The sequence below is a fragment of the Battus philenor genome, unplaced genomic scaffold (genome assembly GCF_028537555.1).
Source record: "Battus philenor isolate CCGP_79_NKW_IND1 unplaced genomic scaffold, ilBatPhil1.0.hap1 SCAF_19, whole genome shotgun sequence".
NCBI lineage: Eukaryota > Metazoa > Arthropoda > Insecta > Lepidoptera > Papilionidae > Battus > Battus philenor.
The window spans coordinates 4,817,349-4,832,428 of record NW_027181681.1 but is presented as its reverse complement, the minus strand read 5'-3'; the positions used below and the strand labels follow the sequence as shown (position 1 = coordinate 4,832,428).

The window sequence follows — 15,080 nt, the reverse complement described above, 5'->3', positions numbered from 1 at the left end:
ATCGCATAATATCTTTATTCGTAATTAAACATTAATTCGTCAATAACATTCTTGAACCGTAAAAGTGAATTCATAAGAGCCTTAAAACTTACATTTCGTGTCGTGATAAGTAAATAGACCGTACGTTTTGTTTAAACATTTTTTTGAATAAAAAATCGATGCCTGTTTTTCTTTTACCTCCTTTGTTATAATTACATCAGGTGAACGCAATGCAGTAATATACACTAAGTATATTAATTTTAATTATTGTAAAATAAAGTAAGCATAATTACACACACAATTTCATCTCGATAACACGATATTATGTGTAAATTCAGTAGTGCTATCCTCCCTGAGAGGTCGACATACTCTCTTTATCTAAAGGAAAAAAAAACTTTGTTGATCAGATTTCGAGGAACTCTCCACGGTCTGTGTTCGGCAGATTTTATTACTAATTTAATTTCCAAAAATACCATGCCCAATTACTTAGAGCTGTGAATACACTTAGGTGTGCCGGGCAGGTACAATATCAAGTACAAATTTTTGGAAAACGCGACCAGGCAACAGCTTGAAAGATTTTATTGTCATCGTAACTCGTCAGCGCCAGATTCGCGAAAACATTCCGTCGATCGATCAATCATTAGATAAACTTTTCTTTACTCAGGCACTAACCCTATGCAATGCCAGTTGCCCTTACCTACGAATTCATAATTTTGTAAATTTGGGGTAGAATTTTTATTTATAAGAATAAAACTGTCAACGTATAGAAATAAACATATAAGTTGTCTTAATTACAAGTCATATCCTGTTGTAATGTAAAACACGTGTTCAGGAATAAGACGGGTTCAGTGTCGTGGTAGGTACGTCCCAGCTGTGCGCAAATATAATGTCGTGTTATAACAATTACGAACAGTGGTAGCCCAGCGGTAAGGACTGAGACTTGCAATCGTAAGCCGTGGGTTCGATTTGCAGGTTACAGTATTACATAATTTGTGGAAATCCATTGAGTTGGATTGGTTGGTACAAAGTTTCCAGAGGATGGGCAGCAGCGTTCTCTGCGTACCGTAATACCACACTGCGATCGCCAACCCGTCTGCCATACGTATCTATTGAGGTATATCCCCCCATCTCATTTCAGATATCTTTGGAGTCCTATACTTTTATAAGATGAATAGATTACAATATACTAAACATCTCTCATTGACGTCCGTGTCAATTTTGTGGCGTTTACTTTCATGTAATTAGATCTTTCGTCTATTATTTATTATTAGATTCTATTTATTACATTTATTTAGAGACAAGACACACAAATGATGTGCATCTTTCGACCAATAGTCTTTTAGTTCTAAATCCGGGATCACAGCTATATGATTATTTTCCTTTAGGGGGTCGGAAGACGTTGGATGCAGCCCGCTTCCAAACATCAGTCCTATTGATAAATATATGGGGGAGGCCCATATACAGCAGTGGACATCTTATGGCTGAAATTGTACATCACTTATTAAACTGAAACTGGATTTTAAATAAAAACACACAATTAAAATTATTATTATAATCGGAATAAAGTTACATTTCCAAGAATTCGCGAACCAACGTTTTAATATTTTATCTATAATTATCTCTTCCGACGTACCGAATTATCGCTAAATATATTTGGCAATATAAAAAATAATGAATACATTAAACTCGAGATTTTTAAAACGTACTTGACTAATATAGACATATCTAACGCCAATATTCTGTTACAGCCAGAGATTTAAATTTTTACTTATATTTATATTTAGTTTTAGGTTTAAAGAACACAATTTGATTTTCTTATAAACCTGGGATACTTGAATTTGGAACTCAATAAATCACTGCTTTGATATTTATTATAATTTTATATATCGAATATACATAAAACCATATTTTTGTAATCATATCTACTATACTGTTATTTAATTACTAATGATTTAATTTTATTATTTTTTAAATTGAATATTAATAATTACTAATGAATTAATTTTATTATTTTTTTAAATTGAATATTAATAATTACTGCCGTTTGATATTTATAAATAAAAGAATGAAATATTTAAATTGTTTGATTACATTTTTAAATAAAGAATCAATTATTTTAGTAGTTTTTTTTTTAATACGCTAGGTGTAATTTTTGAGATTTGACGAATTTACCCAAGGGGCATTCGACATTTTAACGGTTTAATATAAACAGCGTAGCATTTTAAATAAGAATCTTTTGATTGTCAGATACATTATTTTTAATTTAAATTCTTAACTACTTTTGGCCTCAATACTTGTCTTTTTCTAATCACCAATAATAAATATAGTTATTTAAAACATACAGGAACGAAATTTTATAATTGTTATAAACTGTAAACAAAAAAGAAATAATTTAGGAAATAAATAGCTTACCTTCAAGGTGAGATCTTTTTCAGTTCTTCACTTAAGTATAATAAAGATTTATAATATAATGTAAGATAATGACAATTTTGGCTCTATTTAAAATTTAAATTTATTGTCTAAAGGAAAATTTGATTTAAACAGACACATTTAAATAAAAAATAAATAAACAAATTCTCTGACTGTAACAGAATGTTACTGCTTTCAACCTGGAATATATTTATTGCATATAGTACGAAATATTCTATAGTAAAACTTTAGCTTAAAATATAGACGAATGTAACAAAGTCTTCATTATCTGACAATAATATACAACACAAGCGAAGCTAATATAATTATTTTTAAAACATGAATAAACTTAAAATTATTGCAAATTATTTAGATGCAATGAATGTGTATAAAGAAATTATTTTGACTTAATATTCTATTCATATTATAAACACATATGGAAAGATACATAGCACAATTACAACGGAGACAGACTCAAGAATTATAATTATAAAATTATTCATGAGAAGACATTAACATAGCATATATTATATAGCATCTATTTTTAATGATAATTGTTTATATCCATATTTGGAATGTTTACATGAAAATTATATTTGGAACATAAAGCAAATTCATTAAATCTGTCTCCATTTATAGATATCCACTACAAAAAAAACTTATATATATTAAAAATATCGATTAAGATTTTCAAAATAAACCATTTGTTATATTATACTTGCATAATTAAAGTTCATTGCATAAAGACGTAACAAAGGCAACAATATTTAATAAGTTTCGAAAATCGTTACACACATACACTTTTTGTGATGCCTATTATATGAAAATTCAGTGGATTTATAATTCTTAAAAGTCTATTGTAAATGATACATAAAAAGAAACTATCTGTATATTTATTTATTATTTATTCATATCTAATTAAATATAGCAACATTAATACGTCAGGACAGCCATGATTACGCCCATAGATAACAATATCACATAGATGAATAAATTGGAATAAACGTTTATACACTTTGATATAAAAAAAACCATAAATTGCACCACTTTGGTTTGATTAAACGAAACTTTTTACATCAAAAGGTTCTAAAAATCACATGACTGTAGATTAATATTATAGCATATAAATATATTATTATGTATACATAATATGTGTGTAGTATGAAGTACAGGTAATATATATTAAATTACACATAGTTTTTACTAAATATCTATGTACCATTTACAATGCCATCAGTGGTGTTATGTAAAAATAACATGAATGTAGAGCTAAGGTCGTTTTTGGCGCGGGCTAGAGGAAGTTAAGACGGAGCCGCCGTCAATCCTCTACTCATTTGATGGCTCGTGCTTCAGGCAGGAACGCATCCCAATAGCGGATCGACTGGAAAACGAACATTTATACAACAAACATGATATTGCACAATATTTCTTAGTTATTCTTTATTCTCAAAAAAAAATAACTTTCCTCCCACTACAATTTATAATTGAATTTTTGATTTGAGATTTCAAAATTTACCTGATTCCAGTGATCTCTTCAGAGGATTTCTACCATTTTTACCATATTCCCAAAACTCGCCAAAAATATGAAGGTTATATCTAACGAGCTAAATGGAAATGCACCTGAACAAGCATTGCGAATGGAGACAATACTTTCCAACTTTCTACATATAGTACTGAATATTGAACATGCAAGTTTTTATAAGTAACTGTCACCGAGCTTCTTAAAATATTATTTACCTACATTAATCAGTAAAGGCAAGCCAATATTTTAGTTCTTCACTATCGAGAGCAAGTAATTTTTTGTGGACATATTCCATAGTCTCTCATGGACTACTTTGGAAAGTAAGAAATTAGACATACAGTAATATGAGCAGACAAAGTTTTAAATGCTAAAATGATGATCAATTTACCTGAGCCTGATGCTTCATGTGTTCCTCGAGATAACGTAAGATGGTAGCTCGCAACTCCGTCACCCTTATCTCTTCCCATCTCTCCAATTCTTTCTTAATCACACGCGATATAGAATCAAACTCTTGCTGCCCTCTTTCTACCTTGGACTCCCACTGAATAAATAAATTCGTTATTGTTACATGTATGTTAAAAATTGTCATTATTAAATGGTATTTTATAATAAATAACATACTATGCAGTAATACATTCAACAAATTTAATTTAGTTTACAACTTATTATTCAATACATAAGAAAAGAAATATGTACATTATAATGACTAAAAAACACTTATCAGTTCATGCAATTACTTTCAGACAACCATGGTATGGAAATAGAAGAACAAGGAAGGGGTAATTAATATGTACATTATCCTCATCATTTCAGGCATAAGACCACTGCTGGACATAGGCCGTTGGACATATGGTTGTGTACATAAATACATTGTATATATTTTAATGTAGATGTTACTTTAGTAATAAAATAATCCGTAATTCTATTTCTATCATTAATCTTTACAATATCCGTCTCAAAAAATGGCTATCTATAATTAGCAGTAGAGAAGAAATCAAATCTTTCAAGGTTATGTAACTTACATGGCATAAACTTTTATATGTAGAGATTTTATGGCTATAATATTAATTCATCTTCCTCATTATTAAACATGACTTGAATACTTCCAACATGTTATACTGCAAGTCTGTGATGGTAGCCTATGTCCAGCAGTGAACGTCGCTATGGCAAAGAAGATGATGATGATTTTGTATCATCAAAATAATTTTTGTACTTTCCAATTTGACACTAATAAAGCTAATCCATAATTTTAAATAAGTGATGGCCACAAATGTTATTTTTAATAATATTGTAAATTTTCAAAAATGTTGTAATTTTTTTAATAATATTGCAGTTTTTGTTGTTAAAACGCACTAAGAAGTCCACTTACGAAATAAACTCGTCTCAACGTGAGAAGTGCTAACACGATGACGCTCTACTGATATTTGGTTCAAGAAATCTTTCTATCAAACACATCACCACTTAAGATAACTTGTCTTAAACATGTATTCTAACATTTTATCTTTGTGTTATTGCCCGCTGCAACGCCTCATTATTTTCTTAGAAAACAACTTAAAGTTATTTAAAGATAATATCTATATGCACAACAAATCAAATAAGATACACGATTCTGTCGAATACAGAAAAATGTTGTAACTTTTAAGAAATCAGTTCGATACAGTGTAAACTTTGTTCATTCTCGTTAATGATCAGAGTTAGGATATTCAGATAAATATTGTAAAATTAAAGTGTTTCGTTTATTATGGCATGCACTTATGTTAAGAAAAAATCCCAGGGTAGGAATGGGAAGCTGATACAAAAGCCTGAGTGAGTGATAGCCAAAACTACAGTTGCTGTTTTTTGGGTTTGAAAACCTATCCTCATAATTTCTTAACTAAAAGTGCGTCAAATTTTGATATTAATCCTACTTTCTGGTCTCTGCTGATTATACAAAAACAAACTATTTTTTTTTTGCTGCTACTATATGAAAAATAATAATACCTCTATAATTTCATTAGATGCCTGCTCAATTTTCTCGGGTCGATTAGCAAGCTCTGCTTTAGCCTTGTTTTCTCTTCGCTTAGTCAGTTGCATCTGAGCGTGTTGCCAATTTTGAAATACCTGTTAAAACAATTATTTTGTAAAAATTATGTTTTGTATTTATAAGTGGAAGTTTCTTTTGGATGAAGCCATCCCTTATTTGTGGGGTAGCCAAACAGTAATACATATGCTATAACATATACACAATGAATTCTAAATTATGGGAGAGATTTATGTATTGGAGGATTTTATACATTTTTACATATAAAGAATTATAATAAGTATAAAACATTAAAAAACAAATGCGTAACTAAAGACTTTCCATAGATTATAAGTAATATATGCTAAGAAAGTGAAAATGATGTGATATGAAACTATTTAAGAAAAAAATGTAAGTTAGTAAATAAAATAAGCTCTGCATGACCGCTCGAACTATATTTGATTATCTACTAGAAAATATCGATAGTTCCCGTACAAAAATCGATTTTTATGATATCCCAAAAAGCACCTTTGCTGAGCGAAAGAGAATATTACCTGCAATTTACAACTTTATTTCTTATATATATAAGTATGTACTAGAATTTATATGGGATACTTTTAGGTTTGGTGTTATTCAGTAAATATGTAAGAAAAAAATATTGATTACAAAATGGAAGCAATAACAATTTGTAGCAACGAATTTCTATATGTCATAGTAAACGGAACAAAGTTCGGCTCTTTGGGGTATCCCTCAAATCAGAATATTAAATGTTTATTCGAGAGACAGGTTTCCTCCAAGGTTCCCTCTTGAATGCCCATGTGCATTGTTACTTTTGTCTTGGTTTTTGATCCGATGAAAAATTTTATATAAAGGCTGGAGGCAGGTTTCTTCTGACTTCGGCGAGTTAACGAAGAAGTTTCCTAGCACCCGGGAAAACTGTGAATGCTAGCAGGTAAAAAGCATTTGTCTATATCAAATAATGAACGGAGATAGTTTTATCACTTATTCTTCTTTTCAGCCAATAGACGCCAACCCTAAGGCGTAGGCCTCCCTTTAAAAAATCGCCATGATTACCGGTCTTGCGTTGCCCACATCCAACGTCTTCCCGCGATCTTAACTATGTCGCCGGTCTACCTAGAGAGGGTCTATCCACGCCGCGTCGACCTACTTATGGTCGCTGCTCGAGAACCTTTCGGCCACAACGAACATTACCATTTATTGGTATTAAAGAGAACAAGTTAGATTATAATTACCCATACCTTAACTCTTTCATGGAAAACATCTTTGATAGCCCCAATTAAGCCCAAATAGTCTTTGATGTGTTCAGCAAGCACATAAAAATCTGTGTTGGATTGCTCCATCCTCAGATGTTCTATCTGTAAGGATACAAACATTAATTATTTATGTGCCAAAGTGTTTTTGGCCAAACAAACTTCATATTGTCAAAAGTTTACTACATCTAATATAAAAATTATATTTCAGAGTCATTGACTCCTAGGTCTTTATTATCACTGACACTATCATTTTGTTTTGTTTTTATTGTAAATGACTGATTTATCTCCGCACAGTTCTTATTCAGTGCAGTGTCGATAAATAAATAAATTTGTGAACTCGTGCAAGTGTATTGATTGCCTAGTAGGAATCACGCAAAGCCTTGTCCTCCCCTCAGATGAAGGGTGTAGTTGAAAATCTGATTTCCCTTCAAAACAAAAAAATCGAAGTCTGCAAATTTATAAGGAATACAGAAAGGTCAGTCAGTACCTTCTCATGCAGGTCAGAGAGATGAGATAGGGCTCTGGAAAGTGGTGGGTGAGGGTCAGCTGCGGAGAGGGCAGCAGCAGCACGGGCGGCTTCGTGCGAGCGCGCAGCTAGCTCCCTCCGCTCACCCGCCAGGGCTTCGCACGCGCCGCACAGACGACGCAGTTGTCCTTCCAGTGCCTCTACACGCGCGCACCGCTCCTCGAACCACTACAAAATGTATTCATCAGTGTTAATACACAATCATTATCATATCAGAGTATAGACACCTGACACAATATATTGGCCTTTCTCAAAGATCGCTTCGATGATCGGTCTTGCTCTGCTTGCATCCAGCGATTTTCCGCCAACTTAATTCTGTCGGTCCACCTAGTGGGGGGCCCGCGTACCCCCCAAAACTCACTGGTGGTCGCCACTTGTGAACCGTTGCATGAACGATGTGCCCCTTTCACTTCAGACGAAGAACTCTTCAAGCTACATGAGTGACTAGTCCTTTGCTACCAGTCTTATTGTGAATTTATTAGAGAAGCTTGTATAACAGTGGACGTGCTACGGTTGAAACGATAAAGATGACTTTAAATTTAAAGCGTTACAAATTAGTGAATCATTCTCTTAATTAATTCAGGGATTACACACACATTGACATTATCATTGACACTACACAATAATTATATACCATAGCGACATTTCAAGAAGGTAGCAGAAACTTTCGTCTTACGACCCTTAGTCTCAAGGAAGCGACCAAGAAGATAATCCCCATTTTGTTGTTTCTGCTTAAGTGTTCTTGCTTGATTGTCAAGGAGTTTGACCACCCCTGCTATATTGTTTAACCCGCAAGCGGGCGCGCTGTTGTGAAATTTACGGCATAATTAGTTTTCCGGTAACTGCTTTAATCAGACTTGCAAACAAAGTCTACTTTATTTGAACATTATAGTGACGAGACTGATCGGTTTGAACAGAAAAGAACATCAGCATCAATGAACTGCTTCAAACTGTATCTATTTTTTTTTTGAAAACTCCATTTCACAACACAAATAACATAGTCTAATTGTAATGATTCATATTCAGCATCGGGTGGTTCTAATTAGTCTGATAATCATAATATTCTAATTGTGCATTTCATTTTTTTCATTTATCGTTAATTTTTAAAATAATAAATGTAAGTTTCTGAATATTTTTATATACCAGATGACTGGAAATAGATGTAAAAGCTTTGAAGGTATAAATGTATAATAATAGTACACTCTAACCAAAACCCAATGGTTTAAGAAATAATAAATAACTGATGATAATATAGTAAAAGAAGTGTTTTATTATTCTGATAAGCAAATATTAAGATTAAAAATTGTTTACTGCCCTGAATAAGTTGTACTCATTAAAAAAATAGATTAACTATTTGGTAAGTTCATAAGGTTGATGGGAAATGATCTTTATATTCAACTATTTAAAGCTTTTACACTACTATAACCAATCACTTTTATTTTTTAGATTTTATTTTGTAGATTTCCTAGTCATGAAACTAAGTAAAATAATCGCGCCCCCTTATTAACTTCAAGAGCAGGGGGAATGTTAAAAGCAAAGTGCAGTGGATGTCTATCAACTGAAAAGAAGAACCCAAGGAAGAAAATAAGGTATTTCAAAATTAAGCCTTACTGGATCAGATTCATCCATTCTGTATGTGATTTTGTTAACAGTTTCGCCCACTTTGTTAAAAAGTCGCAGCATGCCTGCACCGCTAAGAGCAGAAGTGCTTGTCGCTTTTGGCAGCTCAGTATCTATTTGAATAAAAATAATTTCGATTTTAGTAATACAGGTTCCACTTTATTCTAACAATTAATGAAAAACCTGAAAATGATATCTTAAATAAATGTCATTATAACACCATCACAAATTACTAAAACTACACATAAAAGGAACTTTAACAGATTAAATAATTTTTATCATTTTTAAATATTTAGGGGGAAGAAGGAAAGGAGTGGAGTTAATCGCATAGTATGATCACCACCAAGATAATCCAATAATAGATATTTCAGAAAATTTAAGAAACCTTTGGACATCTGAACAATGAAGAGTGTTTTTTGCAAATGTATATATATCATTGATGTAATATTTTAGAGGCTTTTGTGACATAATGTTTCAAGGGGAGGGTGAAAGGTCAAGCTTTTGTGATATAATATTTCAAGTGAGGGTTAAGGATCTAGCTTTAGTAACAATATTTTTCCAGAGGGGTTAACAGATAGTGTAACATGGTGTGAAACAGTTAAAATAATTAAAATTTTAGGTGACGTACATTTATGAACAGCTCCTAAGATAATAAAGACACCACTAACCAGATTCGAGAAATTCCCTAAAATCAGGGTCAATACATAGTACAGGATGTTGAGCAACTCGATTCAAGAAACGTTCCAGAGCAGCCCGACGTCTTTCAACAAATTGAGATTGCAGGCTGGCAGAGGAGTTGGTTCCATTCGCACTTTCTGTTGATGGTGTAGAAGTCATTTTGAGCTTTGTTGTTCCTGAAATAAGATTTACTATCATCAGATTATATACTACAGGGAAAATGCTAATTATAACCATAAATAAGTTAATAAGCTAGTTTGAATAAGTATGGCATTAAATTATATTAGACATTAGCATAGCTGTATTTATAATTAAAAAAATTCCAAGTGTATTAATCATGTTCAGGTAAGAAGTATTTTAATAATGTTAAACCAGACTTTACAGTTAAAACAGCTGACCATTAAAATAAATGCTCTGAAAAGTGTGCATATTAATTTCTAAACTCTATCACACCTCATATGGATATAAATTTTATGTATGGAATTTTTAGACCTTAAAATCACTATATAAATTAATCTAATATGGGTGCATACAGCACTATTTTGTCTTTATTAAATCAGGCTAGTAGCGATATCATACTAAAAAGAAATTTAACACCAAATTTACTAACCCACAATACTTTTTTCAGGTGCAGGAGGGATTATCCTCCCTGAGCGAAGATACTTCTCTGTTAACTTCTCATGTAGCCCTAAGAAGTCACTAAAACGTCTAAGCACCGTAAACTCATGTCTACTGAATATAGGCATGTTGGTTTTGGTCAAAACATGGTATGCAACATATGAGCTCATGCCTTCCCCTATTTTTTGAGGCTCCGTCACTGTTATTATGATGTTGTTCGGGCTCTCTGTTGCTATCTGTGAAAATCGTCAATAATTAAATTTTTATAAAAATTTTCCACAATTAAATACTTGTTATGATGAATGCTTAAAAAGTGCATTGATTTCTAATTGATATTTACTTGAAAAATAAGGATTAATATACACTATCTATACATAGATATGACAAATTTATAAAAACAATTACAATGAAAGCAACTGCCATTAGCTTGTCACATAGATTATTATTTTTATTTATTATATTACTAATTAAATTACAAAGTTGACAAAAGGATGTTGTCAAAATGTTTGTTATCCCACAGTCACATGGTAGGGTATTGTATTGTTTCTGTGATGTTTTTGCTGTTAGCCATGGTAGGGTAGCGGGTCATACATATTTATTTTATTAAAAACATTTTTGTTATTCATTTTACGAGGGTCAAACTGAAAGTTCTTAGAAAATCAAAAACTAAGCATTCTAGCAAGTTATTAGTTTTATTATAACTTTTCAAAATAGCGTCCATTTACATCAATACATCGCTGCATTCGATGGAACCATTGAGAAAAGCACCTTGCCCACTCGGCCTTAGGGGTCTTTTCGACGGCGTTTTGAAACGCAGCCACTGCTTCTTCGGCGTCCATAAAATGTTTTCCTCGAAGTTTTTCTTTTATTTTCGGGAATAAATAAAAATCGCAGGGTGCGAGGTCGGGGCTATACGGCGGGTGACCCAGTAATTCCACGTCTGAGGTCGCCAAATAGTCGATCGTTTGTCTGGCGGTGTGCGACGAGGCATTGTCGTGATGAAGGAGGATCCTGCTGCGAGGTCGTTTCTCTCGAACTTTTTCCAAGACAAGTGGCAAACAGTTGTTAGTGTACCACTCTGCATTAACCGTTTTCTGATCCTCTAAGACAACTGTCGCGTAATGACCTGTCTTTCCGAAGAACGAGGCCACCATCTTTTTTCCAACACTTCGACCTCTCTTCACTTTAGTTGGCAACTCTTCGGAAGGAAACACCCACTGAGCAGACTGTCTTTTGGTTTCCGGATCATAACAGTAAATCCAGCTTTCGTCACCCGTTAGTATGTCGAACACAGCATTTGAGTCACCTCCGTTAAATTTTTGGATCATTTCTCGGCACCAATCAACACGGCGGAGTTTTTGAGCCTCGGTCAAATTATGCGGTATCCAGCGAGTACAAAGCTTCCTGACCGCTAAATGTTCATGGAGGATTTTGTGCACTTGACTCATACCTATGCCTAGACTTGTCCGAATCTGCTAATAGGTCACTCTTTTGTCAGTCTCTATCATACGCTGCACAACACTGATATTGTCTTCAGTCATCGCTGTAGAAGGCCGTCCCTCACACAAATCATCGGTGAGATTAGTTCGACCACGTTTGAATTCATTAAACCAGTTGTAAACTGTGGCACGAGATGGGGCTTCATCGTGAAAAGCCAATCGAAGTCTATCATAACTTTCTTGTTGACTTATATTGACATCGAAAGTCATAAAAAATCATTGCACGAAAATTTTCTCGGCTTAAATTCATTCTGACGTGCACAGACAATTTTCAATTTGCCGCCAAATCGTAAAACAAATGACAAATGAATGGAATGTATACTCAATATTATTGGTAAAGAGTTCTATTTTCAAAATTTAAACTTATTTTTTTAATATAATGCTTTTAAGTTGCCAGTTCTAAAAACTTTCAGTTTGGCCCTCGTATTACATCTCTAACCATTTACAAATCTTCTTAATGTTATAATATTATGTTGTAAAGATAAAAATCTATCAGTGGTATTTGAATAGTCTATACATATTATTTATAAGTATCTAGTTAAAGTATTTTTAGTGTTGTTAACTGGTTATTTTTATGAAGTAACCATTTTACTGTTTGCCTCATCAGCATTCCAAGCCTGTATTACTTATAATGATAAAAAAATCATAAATCAAAAGCAAGTAAATACATACACATACATAAAGATATTTTGAATTTTATTTAATAATTCAATGATAAAACACCAGAAAAATAAAAACCACACATGGTTATAGTATAGTATAGTTTTCTAATATAGGCACTAACAATTGTAAAGACAAAAATTATTATTATTAATTGTCTGATTAGATCATTAATACACTGTATTGGATAACATTTAAGTAATAAAAATGAGGAACCGAAGCTTTATAAATAGTTAAAATATAACATACCTCTTCCATAATGGGGCTCCCAACCACTGCAGCCATGGGGGAGATGTCACTAATTGAGACTTTTTCTAAAATATCACTTGTACCATTTACTTCTGAATCCAGGCTCACTTCCTGCAAAATAAATGATAATCTCATATTAAATTTGGAAAAAATCGTAATTGTGTTTTTATGGATATGCAAAATGCGATTTAATAAACCAAAAGTGCTGGAACACTTTTATAATAAAACACAACTAAATGGAGATATCTAAAATAGCATCCAGTAAAAATGTTCTTCAAGGTGACTAATTTCATGTTTAACATTGTTATCAAGGCTCGCTAGCATAAATAATTAAATAACAAGTTTTCTTTGTACTGTAATTACTGATTACTTAGATAATACGCATTTGATCTATATTCAGCTAAGTAATATAGTTTGTTAAAAACGAAATCACAATTATAAAGAAATGAAAAGGGGCGTCAACGATCACCGACGGATCTTGCGGGGCCAAAAAATAAGTAAAGCCGATTTATAAAGAATCTAATAAGATACCTGTACCGCAGAAGCAAAGAGATCTTCGTCGGCACTGTTGTCGTTGTTGATGTCAACGGTGTTAAAAAGCGGTGCTTCGGTCCCTTCGGACATGGTTAATTATTGTTATTACTTCAGAATGTTAGAACAAAATGATGTTTATAAATCAATGCTTCGAAAAGATAAAACTTCAGTGATTTGATGGCTTGTCACTTTCGCAGTAATGACAGATATTCGTGTCACTATCGCAGAAAAAGAGTAGAATTATCTTTACACCGAAAAAAATAAAAATAGTCATTTATATAGTTTTAACATAATTGTTGCATTATACGAGGTTTAACAATTATATATTGTATTCACCGCATAGTTTTTATACTAAATGTGTTTACGTAGGTAAGCAACAAAAGGAAAAAAAAAACATTTGTCATATAAAAAAGTACAAGTGTTTTAATACACTGCAAAACAAGAAAAACAATTCGTATATCTATTCAGTTTTATGATAAGTTATTGAAAAATACTGTTCACTAATTCTTTCCGAGAAATGATGTTCTAGTCTTTAACAATATATTACAAACAATCTCTGAAAGTCTCAGGCAATCTTTTTATGGAAGTAGTAAGAGCTCGGGTAGGGTGAAATGACTATGTCCAGCAGTGGACTTCATACGGCTGAAATGATCATGATCAATGAATCATCAACCATCATGACAGAAAGGGTATGTTTTATAAAACAATCTTTCTTTCTTGTCAGCCGATGAACGCACACTGCAAGGCATGGGCCTCTTCCATAGATCGCCATGATCACTAGTCCTGCGCTGCCCGCATCCAGCGACTTCCCGCGACTTTAATTAAGTCGTCAGTACACCTAGTGGATGACCAACCCCCGCCGTGTCTACCGGCGTGTGGTTGCCACTCGAATACCTTTCGTACCCTAACGGCCATCAGTTACAAGATCAATGTGCCCCACCCACTGCCACTTCAGAAGAGTTAGACTTCGAGCTACGTCGGTGAATTTGATTCTTATGCGGATCTCCTCATGTCTGATTCGATCTCGCAGCTAAACTCCGAGCATAGCCCTTTCCATTGCTCTCTGGGTGATCTTGAGCCTTCTTGTGAGGCTCGTTGTAAGTGACCACGTCTCGGATCCGTAAGTCATCACCGGCAACACACATTAGTCAAAGATCTTCATCTTCAGACTTTGCGGTATTTTTGACGAGAAGAAGCTTGGGAACTTCCCGAATGCTGCCCATCCGAGTTGGATTCGGCGAGTGATCTCTTTCTCGAAGACGGACTTTCCAAGCTGGAACGATCTCAGGTATAATATATTCATCTACAACTTCAAGCGTAGCACCTTCGATAACGACTTGAGTAGGCACGACATGGATGTTTGACACCATTTTTATCTTATCCATATTTATTTCAAAGCCTGCTTGTCCGGTGGCTTTACTAAGATAATCGATCATTGCATTCAAGTTCTCCATGGTCTCAGCCAGTACGACTGTATCATCGGCAAAAGTCGACCGAAGGGGAGTAATGTACT

The 15,080-nt window shown here is 33.3% G+C and overlaps 1 protein-coding gene across 1 annotated transcript; it reads right to left on the bottom strand.

Moving 5' to 3' along the window:
* Positions 1-3,098: 3,098 nt before the first annotated feature.
* Positions 3,099-13,781, bottom strand: Snx1 (sorting nexin 1). Its single transcript, XM_068764198.1, has 10 exons — positions 13,565-13,781; positions 13,034-13,144; positions 10,618-10,861; positions 9,998-10,183; positions 9,321-9,442; positions 7,671-7,877; positions 7,169-7,285; positions 5,891-6,010; positions 4,299-4,451; positions 3,099-3,769 (listed from the first exon to the last, which is right to left on the bottom strand). The coding sequence occupies exons 1-10, from the start codon at positions 13,655-13,657 to the stop codon at positions 3,719-3,721; spliced, it is 1,404 nt and encodes a 467-aa protein (XP_068620299.1). The 5' UTR covers positions 13,658-13,781; the 3' UTR covers positions 3,099-3,718.
* Between the last annotated feature and the right edge of the window lie 1,299 nt (positions 13,782-15,080).